Source organism: Symphalangus syndactylus, chromosome 10 (genome assembly GCF_028878055.3).
Source record: "Symphalangus syndactylus isolate Jambi chromosome 10, NHGRI_mSymSyn1-v2.1_pri, whole genome shotgun sequence".
In the NCBI taxonomy this organism is placed as follows: domain Eukaryota; kingdom Metazoa; phylum Chordata; class Mammalia; order Primates; family Hylobatidae; genus Symphalangus; species Symphalangus syndactylus.
In genome coordinates this window covers 133,156,067-133,172,594 of record NC_072432.2, presented here as the reverse complement: position 1 = coordinate 133,172,594, position 16,528 = coordinate 133,156,067, and the positions used below count along the sequence as shown (strand labels likewise).

General features: G+C 38.0%; 1 protein-coding gene across 3 annotated transcripts in view; it reads left to right on the top strand.

The window, feature by feature from the left end:
• Nucleotides 1-16,528, top strand: part of ZMAT4 (zinc finger matrin-type 4) — a 382,280-nt gene that overhangs the window by 319,194 nt on the left and 46,558 nt on the right. For 2 of the 3 annotated variants that reach the window (XM_055296035.2, XM_055296034.2), the window contains one exon: nucleotides 1,584-1,680. In XM_055296035.2, the coding sequence (XP_055152010.1) occupies nucleotides 1,584-1,680 (97 nt within the window). Of the gene's footprint in view, nucleotides 1-1,583; nucleotides 1,681-8,601; nucleotides 8,647-16,528 lie in introns of all 3 variants that reach the window. The other variant, XM_055296033.2, reaches the window with a different exon arrangement.

Genomic DNA, 16,528 nt, shown 5'->3' with positions numbered 1-16,528 from the left:
GTAGCAAGTTGCAAAGCTGTCCCAGCATAGTGCATTATTTTCTTTTCAGGAAAATAGGAACAACTTTGCCTCTTAGAAATTAAATACTATGCATTGATAAAAACAAACACTACAGCTTTCAGTCCTGGCATTTACAATGCTAGAACAGAATTTCGTACGCATTTGCTAAACATTGTTGTATATATATGTCACTTTTTTTTTTTGAGACAGGGTCTCACTCTGTCATCCAGGCTGGCAGTAGCACTGTCATAGCTCACTGTGATCTTGAACTGGGCTCTCAGCCTCCTGAGTAGCTAGGACTACAGGTGCGTGCCAGCATGCCTGACTTTTAAAAATATTTTTGTTGGGCGCCTGTAGTCCCAGCTACTCGGGAGGCTGAGGCAGGAGAATGGCGTGAACCCCGGGGGGCGGAGCCTGCAGTGAGCCGAGATCGCGCCACTGCACTCCAGCCTGGGCGACAGCGAGACTCTGTCTCAAAAAAAAAAAAAAAAAAAAAAAAATATTTTTGTTGAGACCAGATATTGCTATGTGGCCCAAGTTGGTCTTGAACTCCTGGCTTCAAGCTATCCTCCTGCCTCAGCCTCCCAAATCATTGGGATTACTGGCCATTTTAATATCTTATTCACCTAGTTCTTACAACACCTAGTGATGTGATCAGCCTTGTCTTCATCTTGTAGATGAAGAAACTGAGGCTAGAAAGAAGTTTCGTGACTTCCTCCAGATCACAAAACTAGAAACGACTGGAGTCAGAATTAAAATCCAAAGTTTCAGATCATGACCGACTTTACTTTCCTCTCTATTCTGAAGGGACATACTAGCTGAAGGAATGTGTTTCATTATGGGTCTCAGCTCTGTGGCAAATGTTTAAGGCTATTTGGTTAAAGCTGCTTTCTAACATAAATTGGCTCTAGATTAGTCAAGATTTTTACTAAACTTCTGAAAGCAAAGACCATCTTATCCATCTTGGAATCCCTAGTACCTGGCGCAAAGTTAATACTGTATTAGTGAATTAATTAAATGAATGAAAAAGTGAATGAATAGATTGTCTTCTAAATTCTGGTGGAAAGTAAGACTTCACATGAACCAGATTGATGTATTATTCTCCTCCTGGTATTTACATTTTATAAAATAATCCTAGAAGAAACACCTAAATGAATGATGTCTAAAGTTGAATTTTCAATGCTGTCATTGGAGTAGAGTGGAAAGGAATTAGGATAGAGTTTTTCTCTGGAGTCTCAAATTTTACTGCAGAGACGACAGCGTATTATGTCTATATGATCTAGAGAAAAATAGAATGCATCTTTGAGTATAAAATGCCCAGGAACACCTTACCTCAATTCAAAGAAGGATGCTCTAATAATTTAAGCCTTCCAGAAATGAAATAAGCTGCTTCTAACATATTCATAATTACACTTCTGCTAAGAGACCTGTTTGCTCTGCTCTGCAAGGAAGGGTTGAAGTGTTGGTGGGGCAGATCAGGAGTTCTCTCTGACACTGTGTCCCTGAACTTCTGGAGACGCTAGGATTCATTTCAGGTGGTTGATGACTGGATGCAGCTAACTAGGTCTGTCTGTTGTCCACAGGTCTGAGGCGCAATTACAGATGTACCATCTGCAGTGTCTCCCTAAACTCAATAGAACAGTATCATGCCCATCTGAAAGGATCTAAACACCAGACCAAGTAGGTACTTTTGTGCTTTCACTCTTCAGTTTCTTCGATGTAATTTTTAGTAAGATGACTAAAGGCTCAACATTTCATCTATTTCTAAATAAGTAGAGTGGAAATTACATCTCTTTTGCTTCAAAGTTCGCATGATATTTATGCTCACTTGAAAAATGGCTTCTTCCCTTTATTTGGCATGAGTAATAAGAATCTCTTTTTTTCATTTTTTCAAGGACAGTTTAGCATATTTTTATGAAATTAGGACATATTAAAATCTATGCTAAGTGTTTTAAAATCAATAATATTTTTCTTATTTGTAGGATGTACCAAACTTTGATGACAAATTCTATGAATGTCTTCTACCATTTTCCCTTTCTGGATGAATATTATTGATTATTATAGAAACATAACAAATCCCCCAGGATATTAAGTCATTTATATACATAACTATTTCCAAGTGAATGGAAACTTATTCCATTTTTTTCAAATACTCTCATAATTTTAAACTGAGAAAGTCTCACCAGGCACCATTTCACCTATATTTATACTATGCAGCTCTTTAAAAACCACTGGACATTTTTAAACCAGCTTCTAGGACTGTTAATAAGATGCTAATAAAATATGAAAAAAGGAAAGAATGTCTCAAAAAGATGTAATTTTCCTGAGCATAATTGTTTTCATTTCTCTAATATTCATTAGGAGGATCATTTAACAGATTGAACTGTATCAAGACCTCATGAATTATGAATGCTAATTTAACAAACATTTGTCTAGAGCCCACTATGTCTCATACTCCAAGCTGTGCACTAGGGAAGAAAAGACGAATAGGCTGGGCGCAGTTGCTCACGCCTGTAGTCCCAGCATTTTGGGAGGCTGAGGTGGGAGGATCACGAGGTCAGGAGATAGAGGCCATCCTGGCCAACACGGTGAAACCCCGTCTCCACTAAAAATACAAAAATTGAGCCTGGAGTGGTGGCATGTGCCTGTAGTCCCAGCTACTCGGGAGGCTGAGGCAGGAGAATCTCTTGAACCCGGGAGGTGGAGATTGCAGTAAGCCAAGATCGGGCCACTGCACTCCAGCCTGGGTGACAGAGCAGGACTTCATCTCAAAAAAAAAAAGATGAATACATTGAGTCCTTCCTCTTCCCCCTGCCAGGCTGAGGAAACAGCTGTGTAAACCCATAGATTGTTCTCTAATGCCACGTGTGCACCCGGAGCTTTAAGCATGGTGGAGGGAGCAATCCAGGGCAAGCTTTAGGGGACACTAGTGCAGAGGCTGGTGCATAAGGATGAGGTTATGGTCAGATTTTGCTCAACACAATATCCTTGTTTCCTAGTACAGCACCAGATATATTTTAGGGTCTTTATACACTTTTTTGATTAAATGAATATGTGATTTCAAAAGATGAGTAACAATTTTCTAAGCAGGAGTATGAAATGGAGGATTACAAGCAAAGGAATTGTTTTGCAAAGATGTTGTAAAGATGTACATCACAGGGAGTCTAGCTCAGGTGAGAAAATTTCAACCCAAAGTTAGTTACTGACTCTCAGTTTTCTCCTCAATATTCTCTTGTGAGTCAAAGCCAGTTCCATGGCTTGCATTACTCTGGTCCACCCGGAGGACTCTTATTGGAATAATTCTTCAAAAAGAAGGTTTTTCTTGATTTGTTATGGAATACTAGAGTTCTTGTATTGATTATTGGATACTGCTCATCCCCCCAAGCTGTTTTCATCATTTCTCTAAGTAACATTTTGTTACAGGCACCGTACACATTTGAATTAACCTGTATCTGATGTGCAGACAGACACACAAATACCTGCAACAATAAAAGATAACTTTTTGGGAGCATGTATTCATCACTCAATACATAGAAAAAGATAAACAATGATGACTTTAAATGGTATGAATTATTTAAGTAACTAATATAGATAGTATCTCCAGATTCAGAAAAATGTCTCTCTTCTCTATTCTGTACATACGTAACTTCATGGGCTGGAATCTGTGCTAGGTATTTTCACATCTATTATCTCATTTAATTCCCTTAACTACCCTTGAGATAAATATTAATATTATTGACCTGTTATCTTACATGAGAAAACTAATGCATGCTCAGAGAGGTTAAGTGACTTGCCCACTATCATCCTGACAGCAGATGGCAGAGCCAGCACTGATCACAGCGGTGTCTGACTTATGTCTCTACTTACTCCATGTCATTCAGTTACCACGAACTTAGGCTTGGAATGAGAGCCAACAGAGAGTAGTATGTGCATTTTGAAAAGAGGGTTCCACTTCCTTGAAGTGATTTAAATACACAAGGTTTCAGAAGGAAACATCTCTTATAGTGCTGCCTTCTTTCCTATAAATAAGATGTTTTTCATTTCTAACTCAAAAGCACGAAGCTGCTCTCTTTGTGAAGAAAATAATTATACTGTCCTGTTTCACATGCCTGTTTTATCTTTCCTTAGACCTAATTTGCATATCATGTGCGGGCATGCTTGTGATTGAGATTGAGATTGAGAGAGAGAGAGAAGAGAGAGAATAAATGATAAATGTTTGTTCAATTCTTTTGTTTGTTTATAAAAATCAAATTTTTTTAGTAAGTTGTAGAAGTGTCTAATTTTTAAGGAAGTCTAATTCATCAGTCTTTTTTTATGGTTAAAGTTTTTTGAGTGCTATTTAAGAATGCTCTGCTTATCCCGAGGTCGATAAGATAATCTCCTACGATATTATGCTGTTTTTCCTTACAAATATAGGTCTTTGATCCACCTAGTGTTAATTTTATGCATACTGTGAGGGAGAGATCAAGCTTCATGATTTTTTTTCCATACAGATACCAATTAATCCAATACTATCTACTGAAAAGACCATCATAGACCTTTTTTGTAAAACAGGTGATTTACATATATGTGTACGTGTGTGTCTGTCTCTATATTCTGTCTCAGTGTTATATTTCTTTTTTATGCTAATGTCACATTACTTATTTCCTATAGTTTTATAGTGTCTTTATATCTGATAGAGTAAATCTTCTAATTGTATCTTCTTATTCAAGACTGTCTTCACTGTTCTTTCCTCTTTGAGTTTCCCTATAATTTTTAGAATCAGCTTGTCAACTTCCTCAAAAAATCCTTCAAAATACTGAGTTTTCTAATCCATAATCATGGTACATACCAGCGTTTGTTTATATCTTCTTTAATTCTTTCAATAGTGTTTTGTAGGGTTCTTTGTAGAGGTCTTAAACATCTTTATTTAGATTTATTCCTAAGAATTTATTGTTTTGGGATACTAGAACAAATTTGATTATTTAATAATTTCATTGTTAAAATTAATTACTAAATTAAATAATAATTAAAATCTATTATTGTTTGTAATTGATACATAATTGTACATATTTATGGGACCTAGTGTGATATTTTGATATATATTTATAATTAGCAAATTCATCACCTCAAACATTTATCATTTCTTTATATTGGGAACATTTACAATCCTCTCTTCTAGCTATTTGCAAACATGCAATACATTTTTGTAGAATACTAAAACTTGTTTCTTTTATCTAGGTGGAATTTTGTATCTATTAACCAATATTTTCCTCTCCCCTCTCCCACTCTTCTTTTCAGCCTCTAGTAACCACGATTTGACTCCACTTCTATGAGATCAACTCTTTTAGCTTTCATATGAGTGAGAAGATGTAGGTCTTCTTTTTGTGCCAGGCTATTTCACTTAACATAATGTCCTCCTGGCTTATCCATGTTTCCATGAATAAGAAGAGTTCATTCTTTTTAATGGCTGAATAGTATTACATGTCTTTATATAGGTGACATTTTCCCTACCCATTCATCTATTGATGGACACTTAGGTTGATTCCGTATTTTGGCTCTTGTGAATACTGCTACAACAGAAATGGGAGCACAGACATCTCTTTTTTTTTTTGAGACGGAGTTTCACTCTTGTTCCCCAGGCTAGCGTGCAATGGCACAGTCTCGGCTCACTGCAACTTCTGCCTCCTGCGTTCAAGTGATTCTCCTGTCTCAGCCTCCCAGGTAGCTGAGATTACAGGCACCCACCATCATGCCTGGCTAATTTTTGTATTTTTAGTAGGGACAGGGTTTCACCATGTTGGCCAGGCTGGTCTTGAACTCCTGGCCTCAGGTGATCTGCCCGCCTCAGCCTCCCAAAGTGCTGGGATTACAGGTGTGAGCCACCACACCCAGCCACCGTTTCTTAAATACATTGAATTTCTTTCCTTTGGATACATACCCAGTAGTGGAATTACTGGATCGTATGGTAGTTCTATTTTTAGATTTTGGATTTATTGTTTATCTTTGCAGTTTGGTGGTTTTCCGTAGTGATAAGGTTTGATTCCTTTACCTTTCTCTTTTGTTTGTCTGTCCCACCAGTGAGATACTTTCACATATTTTTATAATGGTAGTTATTCTTCTTTTATTTCTAGATGTAGGACTTCCTTAAACATTTTTTGTAAGGCTGGTCTGGTGATGATTAATTTCTTCAGTTTTTGCTTGTTTAGGAACTTCATTTCTGAAGAATAGCCTTCCAGGGTATAGTATTCTTGACTGACTTTTTTTTTTTTTTTTTTCCTTTCAGCACTTCAAATATGTCATCCCATTCTCTCCTGGCCTGTGAGGTTTCTGCTAATAAATCGGTTGTTAGTCTGATGGAGATTCCCTTACATATGACCGGATGCGTTTCTCTTGTTGTTTTTAGAATTCTCTCTTTGTCTTTGACTTTTGACAGTTTGACTATAATGTGCCTCGGGGAGGACCTTTTTGGATTTAATCTACTTGAGAACTTTTGAGCTGTGTTTATCTGGTTGTTTATGTATCTCTGAAGATTTGATAAATTTTTAGCTGTTATTTCATTAAATAGGTTTTCTACACATTTTCCCATCTCTACTCCTTCTTGAACTCCCATAATACAAATATTTGTGTTATGGTTTCCCATATGTTTTCAGGCTTTCTTCATCTTTTTTATTCTTTATTATTTTTCTATTTTGTCTGCCTGAGTTATTTCAAAAGGCGTATCTTCAAGCTTAGAAATTATTTCTTCTGCTTGAGCTAGTCTGTTTTTTTTTAATTCTTGATGGTGCTTTTTATTTTATTCATTGAGTTTGTCATTGCCAAGATTTGTTTGGTTATCTTTTTTGAGATATCTAACTTTTTGTTGAATTTCTCATTCTGATAATGAATTGTTTTTCCAATTTTGTTGAATTGTCTATCTGTATTCTCTCGTATCTCACTGAATTTCCTTCAGATTTTTATTTTGAATTCCTTTCCTGGCATTTTGTAATTTCCTTTTTTATGGCTCTATTACTGGGGAATTATGATCCTTTGGAGGTGTCACGTTTCCTTCACTTTTCATGTTTTTTATGTCACTACATTGATAACTGTGCATTCAGTAGAATAGTCACCTCTTCCAATTTTATGGAATAGCTTTCATAGAAAAGTATTTTTGCTGTAGATGGATCCCAGGGTCTCAGTAGAATAGAGTGTACTGACTTTGATTCTAGGTAAACACAGCAGTATGGTCTCTGCATAGTTTCTCCAGCTGTAATTAACAGTAGTGACGTTGTAAATGCCTCAGTGGCCTCAGCTGTGGGAGTTTGTGGTGGCAGTGGTGTGGCTTTGCTGAAGGTGAGCTTAGTGAGCTGGTTCTCAGTCTGGGGACATGGCCATGCACTTGGTGGGTCAGCTGGCTCCGAGACTGACTCTCTTGGGATGAAGTTTTCAAGCTGTTTCTCTAGCCCAGGGCATAGGGGTATGGTGGCTTGGGATTCTCAGGGCTGTATCTACTTGGGGTAGGTCCACAGTTGTGTCTCTGGCTGGGCGCATAGCATACAGTGGCTCAGCAATTCAGGGACATGGTTTGCTGAGCTGTTTGGCTTGGACAGCCTGGAGTTGACTTCCCTGCTCTGCAAAATTAGAGTCATGGCCATTTCTGAGCCTCAGCCTTCAGCAACCAGGGTGGTCATGTTGCAGCCACTCATGTGAGCTTGGTGAAATGACAGCAGAATCCCAAGTCTAGAAAGGCACAGTGGCTATCAGCTCCCCAGAGCAGGTCACACTCCAGCAGTGATTTTGATTTCAAAATAATGCCATGCTGCAGCAGCTTGGATCATGGGGTTATGATCAGTACACAACGTGGGCTCCTACTTTGGAGTAATGTAGCCACATGAAGTCTAAGATCTCCTCAAACTGGGCTCAGGGCTTGTGAGGACTTTGGGATTCCCCTGTAGTAAGAACTAAAGTGTCTGTGGTGAAAATGTGGGCTGGTGAGGATACTTCTGCCTATCTTTTCTCCACATGGGAAAGTCCTTCTTGGCTCTGAGTCAAACGTGATGGAGAAGATAGGGCAGCAGAGGTGGGTGCCTCATTCCCTTCTCTATGCTGCTATCCTGGGCTTTTGTGCTCCGCAAGGATTTTGCCAATTTTTTGCTGTACATCGACACTCTCCTTCAGACACTCCAATCAAATTTTAGTTGTTTATTTTTTATTTTGGTTCTTTTTTGTGGGAGGAGCAAATGCCAGGCACCACTAGTCAGCCATCTTGCTGATGCCTCCTTACTTATATTCTGCCTGCATATTCTACCCAGGAGAAACAGGTAGTTGAAAACCTTTAACTATAAATATGGATTTGCCTATGTATCCCTTTTTCTGTATAATTTTTGGTTTTATATACTCAAAGTATATTATTAGATACTTATAAATTTTAAAAATTTATTTCTATTCATTTGGCCCTTTGTATCAACTTTTATTCATTATTAAATGTTTTTCTTTTTCTCTAGTATTATTTTTTCCTTAAAGTATACCCTTTCTGATATTAGTGTACACCAACATCAACTACACTAACTCTTCAAAGCTTTTAAGGATTTCAAATATTTTTCCTTTAAATTTAATAATATTCAGATTTTATTTTGTTTTCAGATGGAAGGTTAGTGTGAAAACACTTACTCTACCATCGTTGAAAATGTAAGTCAGCCAAATGTACTTAACTATTGCAATCTGACCAATTAAATAAACATAAGTATTCAGGTGCCAGTGATTATAGAGGTATCGGATTTATATTTTTAATAGTAATATCTAAAGAAGTGTTGGTAAGAAAAAAGATTATTAAACTGTGTGGTGTAAAGAGCACTGAATTGTAAGTCAGGAGATTTTAATCCTCTTGCGGCTTCGCCACTGAGTGACCTTGTACACTGACAAATCTTTCCTCAATCTTAAGTTCCCTCATGGATTAGTGATTGGTGATGACAAGAACATGACAAATATGGGTCCACTTTCCATGCCCTTACTCGTGATCCTGGCACTCTTTCCAGCTCATCCTAAGTATAGTTTTAAAATTGTTCTCAAAACAGGTTTCCAGATAGCCTTTGCCATTTTATTGGAGCTAGCACTTGGTATGTGTAGTGGGTTGAATAATGTCTTTCCAAAATTCAGGTTCCCCTCAGAGCCTCAGAATATGGCCTTAGATGTAAATAGGGTCTTTGTAGATGTAATCAGTTAAGATTCTCAAGATGAAATCATCCTAAATCTACAGTAAGCCTTAAATCCAATGCCTGGTGGCTTTAAAAGAGAAAGGAAAGGGAGATTTGGATACACAGAGAAGAAGGCTAAGTGCAGATGAAGGCAGAAATTGGAGTTATGTTTCCACAAACCAAGGAATCACCAGGAACTGGAAGAATCAAGTAAGAATTCACTCCTAGAACCTTTGGAGGGAGAGTGATGAAGCTGACACCTTGATTTCACACTTCTGGCCTCCAGAGGTGGTGATTAATTCTTCTCTTATGGAGAGAATGAATTTCTGCTGTAAACCACCCACATTATGATACATTTTAGGCAACCCTTTAGACACATCTTACTAAGCCACTGCTTACAATGCCTGCCCAGGTGATGATGATGATAGAGATGATGCCACCATGGATAACTGGAGTGTAACTTGTGAGCCTCTGGAGTACGGCAACAAATTTTATTGTTCTGAAAGCACTATCATATCTAAAATGCACAGCATTCTTGTAGTTGGCCAGATGTTCTTATCTTCAGGTTATAGGTTAGAAAATTGAGTCTCAGAGAAGTTAAATGACTTTTCCAAGGCCCTAAAAGTAATTGTTAGCAGAGGCAAGAGTCAGGTCATATGCCCTTATTACTACTACTATTATGATAACTAAGCAAATTGTAATTGTCAGATTGCTCTTTGCTGGTAGTAACACGGTCTTTTACATTTTTGGGCAAAAGCTGTAAACAGCATAATGGCAGTCAAATTTCTCTCCATTGTTAAACAGCAAGAGAAATATTAACTATCTGATGAGATTAAAGGTTTGGAAGTGCAAATGCTCATGGCAATATTTAAAGCAATTGCCTATTAGTAGATTTTTCAGAGCTTCCAGGGGATATAGTCTGTCAATTAGTACAAATGATTAAAATAAAATGTAAAGGCGCTGTGAGTATGTACCACAGACTAATGAACAATTCCCCATTAATATACTTAAATTTGAGCTTAGGGAACACTCCAGGCCTCAGGACATTATGTTACCTAGAAATAAAGGATTTGAAAGTTGTCATTACTTACTTTGATTCTTCAGTTGGTAGAAAATGAGATACAAGTGTCTAAGATAATAAATCAGACTGACCAAAAATTAGTAGTAAATTCTAAATCTGCTTCTTCCTTTGAGAAGAGGCCTTAACGCGTGATATCCATTTGTTTCTCTGAGGTTTTTTTCCAACTGGCATGAATCCTCATGACAAAGGAGTTTTATTATTTATTTCCCCATTATACTCATTTATTTGGGAAGTACTTGAATGAATGTTCAGACTAATTTTCAGGGATGGAGTATCTTTGTTTTAAATATTTTGGAATTCACTTCCCATATTCAGCATACTAGTGAGTTAGCTGAGGATTGCACAGTAATAAATAAGACACTTTTGTAAGATACGTGAACCACAAAGAACCTTCTATATTTAATAAAAAATAGAAGCAGCTTAAAAGCTTGAGAAGATGTTCTCTTTGAAAACAATCAAACAAACCATAAATCATGCATGGATTTCAAAAGCTAAACATATTAATATTCTTTGTAGAATTTTCAATATAGTTTACTGATATTAACCAAGAACCCCAATAACCAAGAAACCTGAGACTTCGATATTGTGCTTTTCATGAGAAAGCATTTTTTTTTCTGAAAAATAAAAAATATGTATCACCAGTAAAGTTTTGAGATAACAGGCCATAAGAAAATATTAAAAATAGAGCTATCCTTTTCCAAAGAATGTAAAGTTATTTCTCTTCAGCTTATAATCATTTGTAAGCTGCTAGTAAAGCTCTGAATAAAGAGTGAAATCTGGAACCCATGGCTAATTCTTTGCTTGCCCCATTTTATAATTCTGAATGTAAAAAATAGCTCTTCTCCCTGAAAGTAAGACTTGTGGTGTGTCATCAAGTCTTTCTAGCTAAGGACTATCTGCATAATCAGCATCACTGTGACAATGGCAGGAATGAGGCAATGTCACAGCCTTTGGGCCAAAGGGTGCTTTCTACCTAGCCCTGTCTTTAATTGGTAGAACACTTTAGTCCACTACTGTTAAGAACCATCCCTTCTATGAGGAAGGCATCAGAAAAAATAGGCTCTAACTTCTCACATGGAAAAGGCAGTAGCTTTTAGAGAGAATTTCAGAGATGCCAAAAAAGACTGTATATATCTCTCTGTATCTACAGCACTAATACACAGGCAATTTTAGCAGCTCTATTTTTCCTAAGTTGCACTTGCATGCTTTTGCTATACAGGCTGTACCTAGGGATACATTATAATTACAGTATGTGACTAGATGAGGTGTTCTGCAGACTTGAAAATAACTAAATGGGGAGCATGTTCATTCTTTCATATCACTTCTAGAATTAACCAATGACACCTAATATTGTTTAGCTCATTCATTTCCTCCCTGCTTCCTTCTTGGGGGACCTATAATCATTATTTTGTCTTGCTTGAAATTTGCATGAGTCATGATTGCCTCCAGAGTGGTTCCGAGCTGATGATTTAATATCTCAGCTTTAATTGTGAACCCCATGGAATACCTCTCATGTTCTTACAGTGCTGCTTCAGATTAGTCCTCCAGTACCAATCTCCAGGGGTGCAAGGCCATTACCCGATGTGGTTCTGAGAAGTTTATTTGCATCAAGAAAGAAAAGAACTGGAAGGAGAGTGGTGGAGCCATATAGACCTGGCCTGGGAAGCAGATGGCCAGAGTCCCAGGGTCAGCCCTGTCTCTCACATCCTGAGATCCTGAGTGGCTTTAAAAACTTAACAAGTTTTTTTTTTTTTTCTGTTGTTGTTGTTCTTTGGAGACAGGGTTGCTCTCTGTTGCCCAGGCTAGAATGCAGTGGTTCCATCTCAGCTCACTGCAACCTCCATTTCCTGGACTTAAATGATCCTCCCACCTCAGCCTCCAGAGTAGCTGGGACTTCAGGCGCACATCACCATACCTGGTTAACTTTTTGTATTTTTAGTAGAGATGGGGTTTTGCCGTGTGGCCCGGTCTGGTCTCAAACTCCTTGTCTCAAGCAATCCTCTTGCCTCAATCTCTCACAGTGCTGGAATTATAGGCATGAGCCACTGCACGTGGCCCCACAAGTTACTTTTAAATAAACCGATTGAGCTGCAGTTGAATACAATGCTATGCATAGATTTCAGCTACACAATTTGATGGGTTTTGACAGTCATCTACACCATGCAACCATCAGCCCAATCAAGATATAGAACATTTTCATAACCACCAAAGGTTCTCTTGGACCCCTTTTTGCCCAATTTCCTACCCCCATCACAGCTAACCATTATCTGATTTCTATCACTGTAGCCTAGTCTTGTCTATTCTAGAACTTAATGGAATAATACGGCATGCTTTCTTTTTTGTCTGGCTGCTTCTGCTCAACATAATGTTTTTGAGAGTTGTTCACATTATTACATGTGTCATTAGTTCTTTCTTTTGCTTTGTGGACTTGAACAAAACAAGTTCCCTCACTGAGTTTTAGTGTCTTCATTTGAAATGTGAGGGGTTGGAATACAGAGTGGTCGAGGTTCCAATCAATTCCAACAGTCTCTAATATTATAACCTTAAAGTTTAACTGAAGTTTCTTTAGTGTTTTTATATTTTCCAGCTGGCAGAAGGTTGTCTGTAAAATCTTTCTTCTCCAGTGCTTGCTTCTTTACTGCACGGTGGCCTAGAAGCTGACCCACCCTCCATTTGGGTCCAGCTAGGCCTACTACAAAGAACAAGATTGTGGAGGCCTCTTTTTCCTGTCCTTACGTTAAAGGCAATAGGGCTGTTCAGGTGGTTATGACTTGGGGCAGAAGCAATAAAGTCGGTTTTACAGGGAGAAAGTGAAGAAAGGAGCTTATTTTCACTTTATTTCCTACTATGAATACAGAGCACAAAATCTAATGACTTCTCAGGCAAACAGGGATGGGTAAGAGGGAGTCAAGAAGGTTCTAAAGGAGATCCTGGCTCCTCCTCTGAGCAGCCCAGGCTGCTGGACTTATCCTCATTCTGGGTCTTCTGTAAGTTAGTGTAGCGCCTTCTCACACGTTTCACCAAATTTTATAAGAAATTAAAATATGTCCATTTGTAAACCATCTATAGCTGAGATTGATTTTTACAAAAACTTTAGTAGAATTTTGAGTTTAGCCAATATTTCTCTGTTCTCTTAGAGGCTGTGGATTGTGGAATACCCGGCAATTGAATTAAATAAATGAGAAATGTCACTTCATTTAATTAGATTTTGCTGGGGAAGTAGGGAGAGAAGATAAGCTGGGAATGGACATGCCCTTGATTGTGTTCCTGAATCAGTTATCTATCACTTCTCTTTGGGGTAGAGGATAAGAGCTCGTTTTGGCTGGGATTTTCATTCTGTAGATGGAGTGGGGGTGTGAATTATTGGACAAATCAGCACCCTCATCCCATTTAATTTAATCCCATAATCAAAATCTGTTGAGTACTGACTATGTTTGGGACATTAAAACAGGCCCTAGGGGCAATGCAAGGTGATTATAGAGATGATTGTACCTTTTAACAAATTAATAATCTAGTTGAGGAGATGCAACAAGTAGTGATTACAGTTAACGTCAACATGTGATATGGTGAGTACAAGAGGTGCAAAACATGGGTAGAATTCAGGGGAAGAAGTAATTGCATCTGCCTAGAGCCATCAAGAAAGGTTACTGTGGAGTGGGTGCAGTAATGTGTGTTGGGAATGAGACTGGCTGGGTTCAGTCCTGAACCTATCTACTAGTTCTGTGACCTTGAACAGATACCTAAATACCTCATTATGGCTTAGTTTCCATATTTGTGAAATGTAATAATTATAAAAAGTACCTACCCAAACTGACTATAGTGAGGATTGAGTTTTAAGAACAAAAACAACAACAACAATAATAATAAGTACTAAATGGGCCCTGAGGAATGGGTAGATGAATGCTGAGGTGTAACCCTCAATGCTTCTATCTCAAAATTATGAAAATGCCCAGAATTTTTCCTTGCATGGCTAGCTTCTTGCCCAAGATTGGGGTTTATGGATTCTCACAAAGTTCTGGCTTGCTCAGGGTTTAGAACCCCAGTGGATCTCAGTGAAGCTGCAGGATAGAAGAAGTGATCCAGGAAAGGTCTCGAAAGACGATTCTCATTCTGAGTTTCTTGTGATCTTCTGCCTCGTTTTATACAACAGTCTCAAGCTTAATATTCAGTCCTGCACTCTCAGAAGAAATGTTTCTTGAATGCTCTCAATTATATGTGGCCATTACACCCTAATTTCTCACTCAGACTCCCCACTTCCTCTAGCTCTTTGATTACCAAGTTCATTTTGTCAGTCATGTACCATTAGCACATTATTCTCTGGAGACCATGGTGTATTAACCTTGAAAATAAATAAAATAAATGAAACTATTTTCCTGGATGAATTTCCTAAATCATTCTCCCAGTGGTCTGTGGGATTCTCTACGTGGAATTTCTTTACCATTTTGATTTTAGGAAGGTTATTTTTCTTCCCATTTACATTTTTCATTTTATTATTAAACATATATACACTGCCTACTCAGGAATCTTTATGCTACCACTGATAGTATATTCTGGCTAATCTCAATATTCACTGATTAAATCTGAGTGATGACATTTGATAAATGCTATATTTTCCAGAGTTGGAAGGATTTTTTTCAAAAAACAAATGATGTCTGTGCATGACGGAGACATCTCTTTGAGTGTTAAACACTGTTATTTAGGTAATAATTTAGTAATAAACATTTTAAAGAGTTTTGGGTTTTTTTCTTCTTCTTTTTTTTTTTTTTTTTGAGAAAGGGTCTTGCTCTGTCCCCCAGGCTGGAGTGCAGTGGCATGATCTCGGCTCACTGCAACCTCTGCCTCCTGGGTTCAAGTGATTCCCCTGCCTCAGCCTCTGGAGTAGCTAATTTTTGTATTTTTAGTAGAGACAGGGTTTCACCATGTTGGTGAGGTTGGTCTCGAACTCCTGACCTCAGGTGATCTGCCCGCTTGAGCCTCCCAGAGTGCTGGGATTACAGGAGTGAGCCACCATGCCTGGCTTTTCTTCTTTTTTGAGTTAATGTTATCTAGACCATTCTATATTATGTTAAGAATAGCCAGATGTAACCACAATGTACACTTCATTCAGAATATAAACTTATATAAATATCAACAGTAATATGTATTACCTGCAATAGTCCTTAACGGCAAATAGGAACCATGTGCTTTTTCTTTAGCTTTTAGAGTAACAGAAAAATCTCAGTCCATTTCACGCTGAGTAGTCAAATACAAATCAAAACCTATAAAGTTCGCTTTCAGAAATGTTGGTGATATTTCAAGCTCTAGGACACAATTAGTTCAAAGTTCTATCTACAGCCTCTGGTGCTATTGTACTCTCCAGAGATAGATCTGTCTTTTCTCTTCCTTATGTAAGTGCCCTTCCTTCTAAAGACACCCAACAGGATAACATGTGCACTTTACTCTTTTTGATTTCTAAAACCATCACCACTGAACTGATTTCTATTCTAACAAAAAGATCTTATAAATGCCTTAAATAGATGAGTTTCAGACCTCTGGTTTTATTTCCTGGGACATGGATAAAGTTCAAATAATACATTCTGTTTTCTGACATCTTTCCAGTGCTAAATGACATAAGCTTACTAGATAACTCAGATGTCATGGCCAGATAGCTTACTAAATTAGCATCTAGTTGTCCGTTAGTATCTGTATTGGAATGGACACTTTAAGTCTCTGTGTAGGTGGGTCTAACTGGGTATGTTAAAGTTTCTCATTTTAAATCTAGCTTTTGGTCAGCGTAATTCCTATTCAAGGCAACTGAGTAGGGGGGAGCTTCAGATTTTTCAGTATCCTCCATACCAGAAGGTTTGGAAGTCATGCAGGTTTCTATTGGAACCAGATGTCGTCATTTCTGTATTCCACATCCCGTGAGAGTCCTGAAAGTAAAATTACACCTCCCATGGAAAGGAGAGATCGGGTCACAGTGTAATTTGAGAAAGTCATCCCAGCCTGGAAATCGAATGACCACCCTCTCCTGCACCCCTTCTAAAGGTGATAGGAAGGAGGTCAGGCTCTTTCACACCCACATATCAGGAAAACATCAGCACAAGTTAAAAAAAGATTCGATCAATGCTCTTCATTCCATGTGCACATTGGAGAGGCAGCTTTCATTTCCAACTTACTCTAAAGAAACTCAGTATAAAATAACTAGTCAACCTTTTGGAGCATGCGAGTGATATTTCTGGAGTGAATCTAGAGAGTTTATTTCTGGGGATGAAATCTGGTCCACTCACGATCTGGAGGCTTTCAGTGAGATAGT